We start from the raw sequence: 18,072 nt of genomic DNA on the forward strand, positions 1-18,072 counted from the left end.
CCCCCCCTACCCCTCTTTCCCTCTTTCCCTGCCCCACCACTACCCCCAGAGACCCGCTGCCTCCAGACTGGCCTGGCACCGTAACCAGGGAGGGGGTCCCCACATGGGGCCAGGCTGGGGGGCTCGGAGGGCTGTCTGTCTGTCAGCTTGACGGGCAGCTGTAAACTTTAATGGCTCTTGTCAGCACACTCCGGGCCTATCTGGCAGGTATGACACACACGGCGCTCCCCGCGGCATCCACAGTGATGCAGGGCATTTATTTGAGTTTCTAACCCCCCCATCCTCCCTCTTCTCCATCTTCATAGCAAGAAAACCATCAACTCTTTCCAACAGAGAGCGAGAGAATAGCTTTTATTGGAAGACAGTGTCCGTTGCTGCCTGCATTGTGTAAATCCAAGTCTGTCTGTTTGAGTGTGGGGAACGGCCTTCAAACGCATGAGGGGGAAGCCAACAAATTTGAGACACCACGCGAACCAGAGGCTCTGAAGGAATGTGGCCCCAGAATGAAAAAAAAAACATTCTGGGGAAGGCAGTGAAACCATAACACTGGGTGGGAGGAATTCGACTTGTTCGGCAGACTAAAGACACAAGGCATCTATTGTTTGTGTTTTTTTGCATGCACGTTGGTTCGACCGCTGACACCAGTTGATTACGTTGTGCTAATTGAACGAGCTAACTAATTATCGAGCAGAGCAGGTGACCTTTTTTGCTGCTTCGTTACATTTCCGTTCGCTAAAGAGAGTGAAACGCCAAAGCCAGAGAAAGGCAAAAACGGACCATGCTTAATGTAGCAGGAGGGTAAGCACAGAGGATAACCTCATCGGCGACTGGCAACAATTAGCGTATTAGCCTGTTGTTTATCAAATAATTGCTAACGACCACAATTTGGATGAGAGGGCGCAACATCTGTTTGCACACATTTGTCAATTAGTCACGAGGTCAGAGTTGACTAGCATCGTCGCCAATGCATCATTCATGAGAAATTTAACTAGAGAGGCTTTGGCGATTACGCACTCAAACGATGAAGTAAAAAAAGGCCTGTATAGTCCATTCACCAATTTGTACCAGTTTTTCCCCCAACCTAATCCGAGCCACTTTCAAAGGGAACCCAATGCTCATTAAAGCAAAGCTTGTCTTAACCTGCCAATAAAAAGGGGGAATATGTTTCTCACTGTGGAGTGGCCAGTAAAACGCTCGATGCACAGACTACAATCACACGGGAGGCAGTGGGGCTGTAAAACCCAATCTAGAGGTTTGGCCCTGATTGTGTACTTATTTAAACTCCTAGTATGTCTACATTTGAGATCGTATTCTTAGGCCAATGAGAGACCAATGAACATTTTGGGTAATACATTTTAGTCGTGTTGCTTGAATAACATAACTGAAAGCCCTGCTTCTGGGACTTGACAGACAAATAAAGCAGCAGACTAGCTGACTGGCTCATTACCCCTTCATCACTACCTAACACACGCATCCACAAATACACACAACCCCTTTCCTCTCTATCTATCCGCCTCATCAAATCGCCGCTGGCGAGAGTCATTGCGCTGCATTCCATCTCCATTACACTGGACCTTATACAAAGACTGATAAAACACTCGCTTCCTGCCATTTTGATTAGAGACATTTGAACTTTTATCTGTTATTGTCTCCCCTGCCTTGTGTTCTCCTTCTTGTGCCGTTAAGACTTGTTGAACCGGTCACCACACTAATGAGGGACTGATCTGCACTTGTTCAAAGACTGACTGGGCTTCCCAATGAGAAGAGGCAATGAAAAACACAGCGGGTTTGGCCAATCACCAGTGTCTAAATACGGCGGCGGCTCATGGGCAGTCAAAGGCGACTAATGAGCCGTGTGTTCCAACTCCTTATCAATGGTAATGTGGCGTTTCACGTGTGTTCCTGGCTCTGCATTTTTCCACTTGCCCAACGTCCGGAGTGAAACTCAAACCCTGGAGCTTGCTGGTTTATGACAATAGCTTCCTCCCCCGACTTCAAATGATTCCCCAATTTCCTTTGATTCTCCGATCTCTCTAGGCCTGTCAGTGACCCTGTCGTGAGAGGTGTGAGGGTAAGAGCTTTCAGATGTGGGCTGGTGACGGGGTCCCGGAGAGAAGGGGCGAGAAGGGAGCCCTATGGGGCCAGGGCTGGTGCCTCTTTTTCGACTTCCAGACTCCCCGCCTTGCTCACCCATCGACCCCCAAAACAGCCTTCTCTCCTGGCTACTGAAACCTGAAACCTTCCTAGGCCCAATCCTTTCAGGAGTAGCCTTCCCTTGTTCCTCTTCTTCTTCTTCCCCCCTTTCTCTACCCTCCTTCATGGCTCCATATATTAAACCAAACCATAACCCTCAGTGGTAAATTGAAGGAACTTTGGCGATGCAGGCTCTTGATCTGTCGATACTGTTGTTGTCGTGGCGATGACCACAGTCATCCAATGGCACCAGTGCAGGTAAACAGATTAAGGTTATTGCATTAACGCTCGACGGGACTTTTGTGAAGCTCCCCCTTCAAAGTAAACCTTGTTCCAGCTCAGAGCTGTTAAGATTCTACTTCTTCTGACAGGTTGACGTTGGTCTGCTGTGGATCTTAAATTCCCCTTCAGGCTTTGAACTTTCTTTGGTGGGTTCAGAACAGTTTGACTGCATTTGACCATGTTTCACTCGGCCTCTCCTACGCCCCAGCTTGTCCCGGTCACTCTGAACCGAAGCTGCAACCCGTTTGGGGCGCGGTCGCCTGTTGGTCGCTGCTTTCCCTTTCTCTGGGGGCGGCTGGTAGCAGTGACCACGTCTTATTAGCGTGACCCAGCGTTATTGTTCTGTTTGTTTTGCATCGGGCCCAAGATCCACATTGGAGCGGAGCCATCCGGTCTTTTATGGTTCCAAGAGCTTATTTACTGCCTTGTCTGGAGGGAGGACTGGAATAACACAGGCACCTAGACCTTTTATCAGCCAGTCCAGTCTAAGCTGACCTGATCTCTTCCTAGCCTTATCCTCTAACTATACTCAACTTCACCAGCATCTAGTGCAATACTAACAGCGAGCATGACTATTCGTCATACATGTGCATCCTTATCTTCACGGTTAGCCAGCTAGCTACGCTTCCAATGTCTCTCACTCATTACTTCAGAAATGCGGACAATTTTCCGGTGCGCACATGAAAAGAAATCCCAGCGGTGCCTCCAAATTTGTTACCCATTCTTTTGAGCTTATAAGGTAAACCGAAATGCCAAAGGTACTGTTTACTTGACTTTTAATCATGTAATCATGAGGTAGCATGAGGTTTACAACAATAACAAAACATTTGGAGCACATACCACTCTTTGGTGCACTATTAGAGTGAGGTGTGGGTGAATGTATTGGTGTGTAATAAGAGGCAGTACGTTACGAGATATAGCCCCATACACCTCGTTAATGGAGGTTTTAAAGTTGCACTGGGCTAACTGGCTAACGGCTTCAACAGGTTATCTCCTTGTCTGTGTCCCAAAAGGCACCCGATTCCCTACACAGTGCACTATAGGGACCATGTTAAAAGTAGTGCTCAATATCGGGAATAGGGTGCTGCTTGGGACACACCGCCCTTGTCCCAACGACAGAAAACACGCAGAGGGTGTGTGTGTTTGTGGCCTGGGTCGGTCTGCAGCAACACTTAAGAGGCGGTCACATGCTCAAAATAAATTTAGTTTATACAAACGCAGGACTCGGGGGCCTGGAAATTCACTTTTATCAGAGGCTCCGTTTCAGCCTCTGACCACTGCTCCCCCTCGGTTTTAGACATTACATCAGCACTTCATCTGTGTGTACTACCCAAGGGTCAGCACTAGCCAAGGGTCAGCACTAGCCAAGGGTCAACACTAGCCAAGGGTCAGCACTAGCCAACCCATTTATTGTCTTTTAATACGTCAGTTTATTTCAAGTGTGGATTATTCATTATTTAGATAGGACGCCATGGTCCTTATCGTGCACTACATACGAAATAGGGTGCCATTTGGGACGCAGACAGAGTTTGTTCAGCTCCAGGCCCAGCCTACACACTGCCACAATTAACCTCAGATTGTTCAACTTAAAGCTTGTTACTTCCTCCCTTCTCCCTGGCCACTGGCCATGGGATCCTCCCATATTGGGCATTGGGGACAGAGAGAGAGAGAAACAATAGATTAATAAGGGATGGAGAGAAAGAGAGAGGATGGAGAATAAAAAACAGGGTCCCTCCGTCTCTCTCTGTCAACTCACTGTTCCAGAATCTCTCTTTCTCTCCCTCCCTCTCTCTCTCAACTCACTGTTCCAGAATCTCTTTCTCTCCCTCCCTCTCTCTCTCTCTGTGTCAACTCACTGTTCCAGAATCTCTTTCTCTCCCTCCCTCTCTCTCTCTCTGTGTCAACTCACTGTTCCAGACTCTCTCTTTCTCAACTCACTGTTCCAGACTCTCTTTCTCTCCCTCCCTCTCTCTCTCTCTCTCTGTCAACTCACTGTTCCAGACTCTCTCTTTCTCTCCCTCCCTCTCTCTCTCTCTCTCTCAACTCACTGTTCCAGACTCTCTCTTTCTCTCCCTCCCTCTCTCTCTCTCTGTCAACTCACTGTTCATGAATCTCTCTCTCTCCCTCCCTCTCTCTCTCAACTCACTGTTCCAGACTCTCTCTTTCTCTCCCTCGCTCTCTCTCTCTGTCAACTCACTGTTCCAGAATCTCTCTTTCTCTCCCTCCCTCTCTCTCTCTCTCTCTCTCTGTCAACTCACTGTTCCAGACTCTCTCTTTCTCTCCCTCGCTCTCTCTCTCTGTCAACTCACTGTTCCAGACTCTCTCTTTCTCTCCCTCTCTCTCTCTCTCTCTCTCTCTCTCTCTCTCTCAACTCACTGTTCCAGACTCTCTCTTTCTCGCCCTCGCTCTCTCTCTCTGTCAACTCACTGTTCCAGAATCTCTCTTTCTCTCCCTCCCTCTCTCTCTCTCTCTCTGTCAACTCACTGTTCCAGACTCTCTCTTTCTCTCCCTCCCTCTCTCTCTCTCTCTCTCTGTCAACTCACTGTTCCAGAATCTCTCTTTCTCCCCCCCCCCCCCCCCCCCCCTCTCTCTCTCTCTCTCTCTGTCAACTCACTGTTCCAGACTCTCTCTTTCTCTCCCTCTCTCTCTCTCTGTCAACTCACTGTTCCAGACTCTCTCTTTCTCTCCCCCCCCTCTCTCTCTCTCTCTCTCTCTCTGTCAACTCACTGTTCCAGACTCTCTCTTTCTCTCCATCTCTCTCTCTTGGCGGCAACATTGGGCCAAGGCCTTTTTTATTTACATTTTTTTTTACCCCCTTTTCTCCCCAATGTTCGTGGTATCCAATTGCTAGTAATTACTATCTTGTCTCATCGCTACAACTCCCGTACGGGCTCGGGAGAGACGAAGGTCGAAAGCCATGCGTCCTCCGAAACACAACCCAACCAAGCCGCACTGCTTCTTAACACAGCGCGCCTCCAACCCGGAAGCCAGCCGCACCAATGTGTCGGAGGAAACACCGTGCACCTGGCTCCCTTGGTTAGCGCGCACTGCGCCCGGCCCACCACAGGAGTCGCTGGTGAGCGATGAGACAAGGATATCCCTACTGGCCAAACCCTCCCTAACATGGACGACGCTAGGCCAATTGTGCGTCGCCCCACGGACCTCCCGGTCGCGGCCGGCTGCGACAGAGCCTGGGCGCGAACCCAGAGTCTCTGGTGGCGCAGCTAGCGCTGCGATGCAGTGCCCTAGACCACTGCGCCACCCGGGAGGCCCGGGCCAAGGCCCTTTAAGCACCACACCTCTGGCTGAGCCTCTGATTGGACTAAATGTGTAGAGACTGTCTCCCCAAACAGGTGCAGTGGCAAATTATTGACAACAAGTATAGAAACCCCTCCCTCATTCTTAGTCTTACCTCGATTCCTAGCAAAGCAGAGACGCAGGCTTCAGAGGCATCGCAGATGGCAGTGAGGTCATGGCCCCCCTCCAGGGCCAGTACCAAGCGTCCCCCGGCCAGCCCCATCAGCTGCCTGGTCAGGTAGCCGAAACCTGGGGACAGGAAATGCCAGTGGTAGGGGTTAGAGTTCGTCTATGGCGACTCTGGCGCTTGGACGCCGATCAAGGAAATTTAGACAGAGAGTAAGGGGAGGAGGGAGAAAAGGGTATTGCATCATATTTTCTCTTTTAGGTTTTAGAAAGAGAAGGTACCAGAGATTTACTGGGGGATAAATACATAACACGAGCCAGATTTAATCTTAATAAATGTGGCTTAGTGTTTTGGCTCGGGCCACCAGTGTTTGATCTTCTGGGGGTGCATTCCCGCCATAGCACCCTCAACCCCCCTACCCCCCCCTGTAAGCCCCAGCTCTAGACTGAGATCTCAGAAATGGTTTTAGGGAAAGCTCTTTGCTGGCACGTCACGGTGCTGCTCTACATGGGCCAAAGACAGACACTTTCAAACAAACTTGATCCTGTAGCTTTGTGAACATGAGGGGAGGGTAAGAGGTTTCCTGCTCTGTGGCATGAACAGGGCATTACAGTTGGATCTGATCGTATGCGTGTGTGTGCTTGTGTGTCACCAAAGAGTGCCATGGTTATTAATGCTAGGAGATGTGAGGTAAAGTAGGACTGGGTGTAGTGTTACTGGAGGATTACCATCACAACAGTGTTGACAGGCAATGCTGATGTGTCCATCATGGCAAGGATATAACTAGGCGTAACCAAAGTACATATTCAATAGATTCTGGGAGTGGCTCAGGTAAATGTTAATTTGGGATTAATGAACCTGAACAAAGTGAGAGAATGAGGTCTTAAATGAGGAAGGAAGTGCTTGTCATGTAATGGAATATAGATTTACCATACTATCTGTAGGCCTACTTGATGTGTCTGATGTTGTTTCTCTCAACAATGATATACTGTACCAGTCAAAAGTTTGGACACACCTACTCATTCAAGGGTTTTACTTTATTTTTTTTACTATTTTCTACATTGTAGAATAATAGTAAAGACATCAAAACTATGAAATAACACAAATGGAATCATGTAGTAACCAGAAAATGTTAAACAAATCAAAATATATTTGATATTTGATATTCTTCAAAGTAGCCACTCTGCCTTGATGACAGCTTCGCACACTCTTGGCATTCTCTCAACCAGCTTCATGAGGTAGTCACCTGGAATGCATTTCAATTAACAGGTGTGCCTTGTTAAAAGTATGTTTGTGGAAATTCTTTCCTTCTTAATGCATTTGAGACAATCAGTTGTGTTGTGACAAGGTAGGGTTGGTATACAGAAGATAGCCCTAATTGGTAAAAGACCAAGTCCATATTATGGCAAGAACAGCTCAAATAAGTAAAGAGAAACGACAGTCCATCATTACTTTAAGTCAATCTGGAAAATTGACTTAAAAAGTGCAGTCGCAAAAACCATCAAGCGCTATGACGAAACTGGCTCTCATGAGGACCGCCACAGGAAAGGAAGACCCAGAGCTGCCTCTGCTGCAGAGGATAAGTTCATTAGAGTTATCAGCCTAAGAAATTACAGCCCATATAAATGCTTCACAGAGTTCAAGTAACAGACACATCTCAACATAAACTGTTCAGAGGAGACTGTGTGAATCAGGCCTACATGGTCGAATTGCTGCAAAGAAACCACAACTAAAGGACACCAATAATAAGAAGAGACTTGCTTGGGTCAAGAAACATGAGCAATGGACATTAGACCGGTGGACATTAGACCGGACAATGGACATTAGACTGGTGGAAAGTACAAATTTGAGATTTTTGGTTCCAACGTTTCTTTGTGAGACACAGAGTAGGTGAACGGATGATCTCTGCATGTGTGGTTCACACCGTGAAGCATGGAGGAGCAGGTGTGAGGGTGCTTTGCTGGTGACACTGTCAGTGATTTATTTAGAATTTAAGGCACACTTAACCAGCATGGCTACCACAGCATTCTGCAGCGATACCCCATCCCATCTGGTTTGCACTTAGTGGGATTATCATTTGTTTTTCAAAAGGACAATGACCCAACACACCTCCAGGCTGTGTAAGGGCCATTTGACCAAGAAGGAGAGTGATGGAGTGCTGCATCAGATGACCTGGCCTTCACAATCACCTGACCTCAACCCAATTGAGATGGTTTGGGATGAGTTGGACCGCAGAGTGAAGGAAAAGTATCCAACAAGTTCTCAGCATATGTGGGAACTCCTTCAAGACCGTTGGAAAAACATTCCAGGTGAAGCTGGTTGAGAGAATGCAAAAGTGTGTGCAAAGCTGTCATCAAGGCAAAGGGTGGCTACTTTGAAGAATCTAAAATATTAAATATTTTGATTTGTTTAATACTTTTTTGGTTACTACATCATTCAATATGTGTTATTTCATAGTTTTGTTGTCTTCACTATTATTCTACAATGTAGAAAATTGTAAAAATAAAGAAAAACCCTTGAACGTGTAGGTGTGTCTAAACTTTTGACTGGTATTATACACCGGAACAGTAAGGCCTATATTGTGAAAAATATGGTTGGTCATAGTAGCATAGAAATGAATGAGATTGCACTAAAGGTTCTCAGAGAGCGACAAAGCCAGATGTCACAGTGGGATGTGATGTTTAATGGGTTGATATTCTAGAAGGTGGTATTCTAACATAGGAGGCTGATGTGGGCTAGGTAAGGGGTTTAGCAGTTAGAGGTTAGGTGAATGATATCTTAGTTTTTTCCGTGCATACATCTAGCTTGAAAAGTAATCACGATGTCAGTTTTCCTGTTCCTCTGTGCTCATTGAATGGGTCGGGATCAAATGTAAGTACTAGAATTTGGTGATTGGTCCTTTGTCTAATGTTGAGGCCTATGCTGTAGGCTACCGTGTTTTTTTTTTTTTTAAACCATGGTTATAGAATGCAATTTTCCATTCCTTTGGTAGCAACTAGCAACACACATCACACTCACATCCTCTCCCACCTTTTTAGAGCATTTTTGTTTGAAGCCAGTTTAGAAGAGATCTTTCACCCAAACCACTTGTTTTGTCTAAAGAAACACCTGACTTTCAAATCAGATCTAGTGAACAGTCAGTAGAGAACATAAAGAAAGAACATTCCCTATGGACGAGTGGAGTAGCATCAGTCAGGACGACTGTTGTTTCAGTGAAAAGGTGGTCCTCCTAGAGCAGCGGGAGAGAAGGTTCCAGAGAGCATGCAAGCTACTGGTGAGAGACGCCCCACTCAAACTCCAACTCTTTGTGAAAAGCATGAGGACAGATGGAGAGAGGGAGAGACAAGCCGGAGAGGAGGAGGAAGACAGGAGAGAAGAGGATGGAGGTGGCAAGACTAAGAAAGAATCAGCAAAGGATGGAGGAGAGAAATCAAGAGTTATACCTTCAGTAGAATGAAAGACAGAGTGTGAAACAAGGGAACGGCAAAAGAGAAAGCTGCAGAAAAGAGCGCGAGAACAGACACAGAAAACGACTGATTTGGTGAGAAAATTTGATGAAGAAGAGCAAGTGGATGGGTTGAGGAGGAGGAGGAAAACGGGGATGAAGAGGAGGGGGAGGAGGAGGAAGAGGAGGAAATACGTGAGGAAGAGGTAATGACGGACAATGTGACAAAGGAGATAAAGGGTTAAATTGGACTAACAGAAAACAGGAGAGGATTGGGAGACCAACGAGGGTGTTGAAGAATGGAGAGATATTGATGACAGTGAACGTGTTGAAACAAATGAAGAGGAAAGAGAACGAGGTTGATGAAGAAAAGAAAATGGATCTCCAGAAAAATTGCATGGATCATGGTGAAACTAAGGGAGAGAAAATGAACGGAATGGAAAATATAAGTCATTATGCAGATGGCAATGATCTGGATGGTGAGAGAAGTATCCACAAGTGGAACGGGAAAGAGGGAGGTGAGGAAAAGAAAGGAGACCTCAAGAAATTTGGGGAAACTGAGAACGATAAAGAATCTACATACAGTGAGGAGAGTGAGCGCGTTAAAGGGGTACTTCACCCTAATATCATACTTTAAAAATATTTGTCATACCATGGAAGTAATCTATGGGCCTGGAGTGAACGCAACCTACACTGAGTACACTGCAGCCACTCCTTGTCCAAACTACTTCTAAAGAGAAGGATTTAAAGAGTCTGAAACTAGTGTAAAACCCCAAAAAGACAACAAAGAATGTGGGATGCAAAAGGTCTCCTAAACTATTCAAGATTGTACAGAAAGTGTCAATAAGGAGTATCGAAACCGACCAAAGGAAACAAGGAAACGACTGCCGTGAAGAAGAGAGAGATGAAAAGAGACCGTCGACAATAAAGTGGGGCGGTGGCGGGCAGGGCTGTTGTGGTGACCGTATTACCGTCACACCGGCAGTCATGACCACAGTCAAATTCCAATTCCACGTGACCGCTGAGTCACGGTAATCTCCTCCTATGACCCATTCTAAATCGAAACTAATTTCACATATTAGTAAAGACAGGATTAAATTGAGAACAGTCCGATGGGCGACAATATTATAACTTGATGAGAGAACAGCCTGAGGCAAGGAACAGAGCGCACGTTTACAGTCGCATCAAACAGCCCATATATGTTTTGATTTCTAAGACATTCTAAGGTGTGTATCATTCACAACTAAAGTTGCCAAATACCTCTAAATCTAGCATATAAGACCTGTTTCAAATGATCACTTTTACACTCAGCATAACCATTTCATTTGCGCCCTCGCTCGGGAATGTCCTTAAATATCCTTAATATTTTATTCAGCTAAGTTCAATTATAGTCTTCATCCTATAAAATCATACAATATAAAATAATGCACAGGATTTATAAGCATATCTTGTCTGCTAAATGAACTAGATAATGGATTTATTGTGATGGCGTACACTGAGTGTACAAAACATTAGAAAGACCTGCTATTTCCATGACAGACTGACCAGGTGAATCCAGGTGAAATATATGATCCCTTATTGATGTCGCCTGTTAAATCCACTTCAATCAGTGTAGATGAAGGGAATGAGACCGGTTAAAGAAGGATTTTTAAGCCTTGAGACAATGGAGACATGGATTGTATGTGTGCGCCATTCACAGGGTGAATGGGCACAACAAAATATTTAAGTGCCTTTGAACAGGGTATGTTAGTAGGTGCCAGGCGCACCGGTTTGTGTCAAGAACTGCAACACTGCTGGGTTTTTCACACTCAACAGTTTCTTGTGTGTATCAAGAATTGTCCACCACCCAAAGGATATCCAGCCAACTTGACACAACTGTGGGAAGCATTGGAGTCAACATGGGCCATTTTCTCAAAAGTTTATCAACATTCAAAGGCCATTTTCTCAAAAGTTTATCAACATTCAAAGGCCATTTTCTCAAAAGTTTATCAACATTCAAAGGCCATTTTCTCAAAAGTGAGCTTACAAGTTTATCAACATTCAAAGCAGAATAACTTTCCCATTGTTCCTCAAATGTAGTGTATGATATACTATGTTGTAGCTCTGTGTCTCTGCTTTTATCCAATGTAAAAAAAACACAATTTCACATTTTGCTACATAAGATCGAATCAAGGCGGTCGGTCACATTATTTTGTCCAGACAGCATCAGATAGATGGTCTACACATATTGAGACAGAGGGCAGCTCTTTCACTCGCTCTGATACTTTATTGAAGATTTAGGCATCTTTCTGTCATCAAATAAAATATAAATATTCAATATTTTATGTGGACGGGCAACGAGGTACAGTAGGACGGGCCAGGCCCCCTAAAGCCTGCCCGTAACGCCAGCCCTGAAGAAGAGTATTGAAAATGAAGGGAGAAAAAATATATAGTGGATGGCAACTAGCTTGCTGAAACCCCTTGTGGGTCCAAATGCAAAAACAGGGAAATGCATAGGTAAGACACAAAGGGAAACCCACTGAAAACAGAGTACAGGAATGCTGATCTAGGATCAGTTATGTCATTTACGGAAAAATATTATATTGACAGGGAGGACCTGAACCTAGATGAGCACTCCTACTCTGAGATGCTTTGTGAGTATAAGCCCTACTGGTGACCAGTGATGATCACTGCAATTATCTTCTTTCCTTTACTTGAATTATTTCCTTGTTTTTTTCTATCACTATTTTCTATACTATTCATACATTTCTTTGGGCATTTTATAAATAAAAAGCATTTCTTAAAATGAAAGGGTTGTGTGTGATTTGCTTTTGTGAGACAAAGACTAAGTGTGTTTGATGAAAATATAATACTAGTGCACACCACGGAGTGGTCCACTGAACTCACTAGCATCAGCCACAGCAATGCTAATAGCTAGCCTAGACGTAGCACACTGCTACAAACCGCAGACGTAGCAGGCCCTCTCAGATCAGCCCAGCAAGAGGAATCTGATTTAAACTGATTTAAACTGTCATCTGTCAGAACGGCACATACGCACGCTGGCCAGCCACAATGTTTTATAAGTCTGAGTTTTTTAAAAGTGTGGTTGCAAGACACTCCCTCATGGCTGGAACTAGTGGTTCTGCTTAACTCTGTTTACCGTTTACCACTTAGCATGGGCTCAAACACCACATCAATGCAGCCTTTCTTTTAAGGGAGATATGATCTTTAGAACATATCTGAGTGCTGCCTTTGGACTGATAGGCAGAAGGAATGCTGGTGAGGAGAGGTAACTGGGCCAATACTAAAAAATACAGTCTCCTTGCTCACTGATCTGTAAGTGATTGTAAAAGTGAGGGTACGTTTCCACTGTATTGCTTTCAGTAATCCAACCTGGTCAGATCAGTAATTACCTCAAGGAAGGAAGAAAAGAAGGATGTATTTTGAATGTATTGAATAAGGCCATGTGTTTATGGTAGGGCAGCATCATGGCTGGATACCTTTCATTCACAAGCAGTGGATTGGTGGAGAGAAAAAGAGGGGAAAGGAAGGAAGTCACTTACATTTGGCTGTTAGCTTGTACCCTCCCAGGGGTGATGCGTGGCCGTCCACAGCATCGAATCCTGAAGACACCAGAACCACGTCAGGAGCAAACTCGTTGGCGATGGGCATCACCACCGTCCTGTGAAGGGAGAGAGAAAAAAAAGGGAGTGGGAAAGAAAGTGAGAATGAGCCAGTTAAATGCCACCATCCCCTGTAGTGACTCACCTAAACATACGTATTGACAGACACCACCTAGAGCAGGGATCATCAACTAGATTCAGCCCCGGGCCAATTCTTTCTTGAGCGGATTGTCAGGAGGCCAGAACATAATTACAAATCATTTGTAGACTGCAACAGACCGTTTCAAACCTTGCTTACATTTGTATACGATCACATACACTGAGTGTTGAAAACATTAAGGATACCTGCTCTTTCCATAGCATTGACTGACCTGGTGAATCCAGAGCGTTGGGCAAGTAACTGAAAGGTTGCTGGTTCGAATCTCGGAGCCAACAAGGTGAAAAAAAGTCTGCTGGTGTGCCCTCGAGCAAGGCACTAATTGTTCCTCTAAGTTGATTGGATAAGAGAGTCTGCTACAGGACTTAAATATAGCCAATGAACCACTTACAGTGCAATGTGCCTGCTCATTTAGCAGCCACTTTCATCCAAACAGTCAGTGAACAACACATAACAGTACACAACCTCCTATACAGGAATCAAAGACACATATCTGGTTTTGAGAACCACAAGCTCCAAAAAACGGAGCCATAGAAACCCCCGAACTACACAGTGAGAGAAAGGAAGAACTCAGGTCGCATGTCAGGGGAGCAGTAAAAGTGAATGGGAGGAATTGAATACACAATGATACTGTAGTTCTGAGGGGACGATTCGTCGTTGGTCTGTGTTGATGGCTGTGTGGGTGTGCGGAGTGAGACCTTAGAATCCACCCTCTCTCCCGCAGCTGGTGGAAGGAAAATAGATAGATAGTGAATGTAGTGTTTTGGTTCAGCAACCTGTGGTTGCAGTGACTTAGTTTGTCGAGGCTGTAGCGCGAGGATTTCCTTGCACTCCCAAGTCTAAGTCGTACTCATCAAGCTTTTCACTGAACCACATACGTGCATTGTGCATGTAACTGCGCTCATAATGCGTTATACACAGGTGACGCATAGAAAGTGATCAATCCTTTCCTCCTTATCACCACTGTTTTTAAATATGCTCTTCCCAGGTGTAGAAATACAATTTGGTTAAGTTGAATTTCTCTTTGGTGCCGTGGTTGTGTAGCTGTCACCGGGTTTATCTGGGATAGAAACAGCGTTGCATAGTTGTTCCTTTTACTGATAGGCTGTCAATATTGTGTCGGTGAAGTTGCAAAAAGGAATCTGCCTGCGATGTGTCAGCGTTGTGAAGTTGTCTGCGACAGTGACGGCATTGTGTAGATGTTTGTAATCATACTGTTTATTTGCTGTGGGACTCCTCTGATTGACAGTATGAATAGCTCCTCCAGTGTAGCTGTACACTGCCTGCTTTTTGGGGCCGGCAGTATTTGGGTATGCAGTGTTTTGGTGCGAGAGAGAGGTGGCTCAGGGCCGTGTTGTAGTAACCCTCTACTTTGCTGACCTCAGGAACATGGCGCTTGTCTCCTGCCTGCGGGCATGGCGGGTGAGCGGGCAGCATGCCCAAAGCTCATGAGCCAGCTTTCTTTCCATCCCGTTATCGCCGCCACAATTATAGGCCTCCACTGAGCAAACCACGCCCCCCCCCCCCCCCCCCCCCTCCCACACACACACAGCTGTCTGCAGTGGCGGCCTCCCCCCAAGAGAGAGAGGAGGTATTTTTAGGAGGCTCGGTACCTCAGGCTGCTGAGATACACAGAGGAGAGTGTGCGTCACTGACTGTGTCAGCATACCTCTGGCACTTGGGTGAAGAGAATGAGTAAGAGCACCCGAGTGGCGCAGCGGTCTAAGGCACTGCATCTCAGTGCTAGAGGCGTCACTACAGACCCTGGTTCGATTCCAGGCTGTATCACAACCGGCCGTGATTGGGAGTCCCATAGGGCGGTGCACAATTTGGCCGGGGTAGGCTGTCATTGTAAATAAGAATTTGTTCTTAACTGACTTGCCTAGTTAAATAAAGGTAAAATAACTAAAAAGTGACAGAGTGAGGAGGTGAAGGAGATAATGAATGAGACCAAATGAGACGATGAGTAGAGAATGGAAGCATACCTTGGTGGTAGAAATACATCCAAAGACATGCAACGAGAAAGTAGTACTGTTGTGGAACTATTTGTTCAGCTGCTTTAAAACACACACCACACACACACACGTCAAGCCTCGATCAAAAACTGCACGCATCATCAAACCCCCCCCACAACCCCTCTCTAAAACAGACGACAACCTTTGGAAAGCCACAGTGATCCATTAGAGAGCCAGTGTGAGTGGAAACAAGTTTTTTTTTTATAGGCCTGCTATGGAGTGAATCAGTGGATATCTATGTGGTAGATGAAAAAGGCTTGGTTAATAAGGCTAGTGGATAACGAGTTTTAACAAGATTTACGACGCCGTCTTAGCTACGGGACATCCTGGGTTTGTGGGGTGGGATCCAAAAACCTTCCTGCCTCCATCAGCTAGTTCCTGCCTGTAAAGTGTCGTCGCTGAGGTGTGCTTTCGATGTCGAGGGAAAATGTATACTGTTCTGCTCTGCCATGGCACGCAGTCGCACCGAATGGGTTTGTTCAGATTAAAGGCGCAATATGTAGCGTTGTGTGCCTTTTAACCAAATTCACATAAAAATGTGAGTTACTGTATACATCTGTCATTCTCATTGAAAGCAAGTCTGATAAGCGGTAGATCCGTTCTATGTGTACTATTTCTACATTTTGTTTTTGCGTCTTTTTTCTTTCGGTTTAGACGGTACAATGATTCTCCATTGCTTGTTTTGTCACAAACTGAAATTAGGTCAACGTTTCAGAATTTTGGCAACCATGTAATGGCAGAGCGATTTCGACACATTGTGCCTTTAAATAAAAAGAAAGTTGAATAAAAAGTTAGTACAACATGTTTCTGTATGACCTGTTGCACATTTAGTTTGTTCCTCAATGCATGGACCTTGGTTGGATTGTGTGCATGTGTGTCTGTGTATTGCTGTGAGAGTGTGTGTGTGTGTATCCCGACACTGTGTGGGAGCATGCTTGGGAGGACCTGCTAAGCCTCAGGGTTGAACACCTCTCTCCTGAGACAGTCAGGCCTAACATAAATCCCCCTGACCCACTGTAATATCCTCATCACACGCCAACACACATACTCAGACTCTCTCTCTCTCACACAAACACACGTATACGTACCACACACACACACACACACACACACACACACACACACACACACACACACACACACACACACACACACACACACACACACACACACACACACACACACACACACACACACACACACACACACACACATTGACTCGCTACCGGTACCCCCTGTATATAGCCTCGTTATTGTTATGTAAATTCATTATGTTACTTTTTGATTTAATAGATTTTTTACTTCAGTTTATTTAGTAAATATTTTATTAACTCTTATTTCTTGAACTGCATTGTTGGTTAAGGGCTTGTAAGTAAGCCTTTCACGGTAAGGTCTACACCTGTAGTATTCGCCGCATGTGACAAATACAATTTGATTTAATTTGTATCTCATCCTCTTTAGCATTTCTGCGACGATAACGCTGCCACCTCTGTGACTATTCAATGCGCCCGACCTATAAAGCTCCCCGAACCCACCGAAACCCCCTGAAGATCAGTTCCGCAGGTGGTCGCCCAACACTTCAACTTTCCCATAGAGGAGTCTGCTATTCCTTCTCCTCTGATCTTTACTGGGCCATTCCTGTAGCTATTGGATTTTTCACCGATATGAGAAGACGAGATGAGCCACGTCTCTCTCTCGCTTTCATCTGCACTGTTTTCTTTACCTTTTTCCCAGTGAGGTTGTGCGCTTAGAGTTTGGGAGAGAATAGACTAGACGGAGGTGGGAGATTTAGTCAGAGTGCTGCCGTAGATGAGCTTTCTTTGGGGGATTGAGACGTCTTTCTGTAGGGGACTTTGTTCACAAATAGTTCACCCAAGTTCTCAAAATGGCGTCCATTCTCTCATTGCGCTGAGTGATAAGATATGCAGACGCACTAACACTCAAACACGAGAGCGCGCACACACACCTCTTTCAGAATGGAGGCAGCTTTTCCCTCAGTGCCTGACAAGAAACAGGGAAACCTCCCTCTCTAGGAACTCTCTCCATCTTCCACTCCTCCTTCTCATCCCTTGTGTGTGTGTGTGTGTGTGTGTGTGTGTGTGTTGTGTGTTTTCATGTGGACTCCTAAACAGCAAATGAGGAGGAAGATGATATAGCTTGACTGGACACACATGACTTCAGTTTACGATTGCTAATTAGCAATAGCTCATGTACAGATTCCCCCTGCGATGGACTGAGACCGATTGCGGGAGCTTAGAAGTAGAACCGTCGACTGCCAGGCACCCGAAAAGAGATCCATCCTCACCGTCCGGCCTAATCTACCCAGGAGGGGCACGCCAAGACCGGCTAGGGTAGTAAAATAGACCCCCCCCCGGATACAATACCTCCCAAACCTACTAACCAACAAAGGGTTAACGCTAGCCATGCCTACAGGTTAGGCTCAAAGGCTTTCCCGACCGTTCACAAAAAAGCATGGGAGAGCAGGCAAAGAGACAGGGTAGAAAACACATACACAGACACAGACACAGACACACACACACACACCCACACACACACCCACACACACACACACACACACACACACACACACACACACACACACACACACACACACACACACACACACTTCAAAGCCTTGTCATCTGGCGTTGCGGAGAGCTGGTTTGAATTAAGCTCAATTCTCCTCTCTGTTTCCAAGTTCATGGTGAGAGAGGGAGCGAGAGGGAGAGAGAGAGAGAGAGACGGTGCTTCTGGTTTTCATTAGGGACCATTTTCTTATCTTTTTTTCTCTCTCTTTCTGGAGTCTGGCTCGAACCTCTGCAAATGCAACGTGGCACTGGCTGTGAAGAAATTAGAAGATGACGCCCGCAAGGCAGGCATCCTCTTACACAGAGAGAGAGAGAACGAGAAGGGAGCGAATATGCTGCTTACAAAACAAGAGACAAAATAAGGAG

At 45.7% G+C, this 18,072-nt stretch overlaps 1 protein-coding gene across 1 annotated transcript in view; it reads right to left on the reverse strand.

Annotated features, from left to right (window-relative positions):
• The window catches only part of hdac4 (histone deacetylase 4), a 233,878-nt gene that overhangs the window by 10,508 nt on the left and 205,298 nt on the right, over positions 1 to 18,072 (reverse strand). Inside the window, exons 23-24 of the mRNA XM_039015050.1 lie at positions 12,887 to 13,005; positions 5,888 to 6,021 (exon numbers count right to left, since the gene is read on the reverse strand). Coding sequence (XP_038870978.1) covers positions 5,888 to 6,021; positions 12,887 to 13,005 — 253 coding nt within the window. The remainder of the gene's footprint in view (positions 1 to 5,887; positions 6,022 to 12,886; positions 13,006 to 18,072) is intronic.

The sequence above is a fragment of the Salvelinus namaycush genome, chromosome 19 (assembly GCF_016432855.1).
Source record: "Salvelinus namaycush isolate Seneca chromosome 19, SaNama_1.0, whole genome shotgun sequence".
Taxonomy (NCBI): Eukaryota; Metazoa; Chordata; class Actinopteri; order Salmoniformes; family Salmonidae; genus Salvelinus; species Salvelinus namaycush.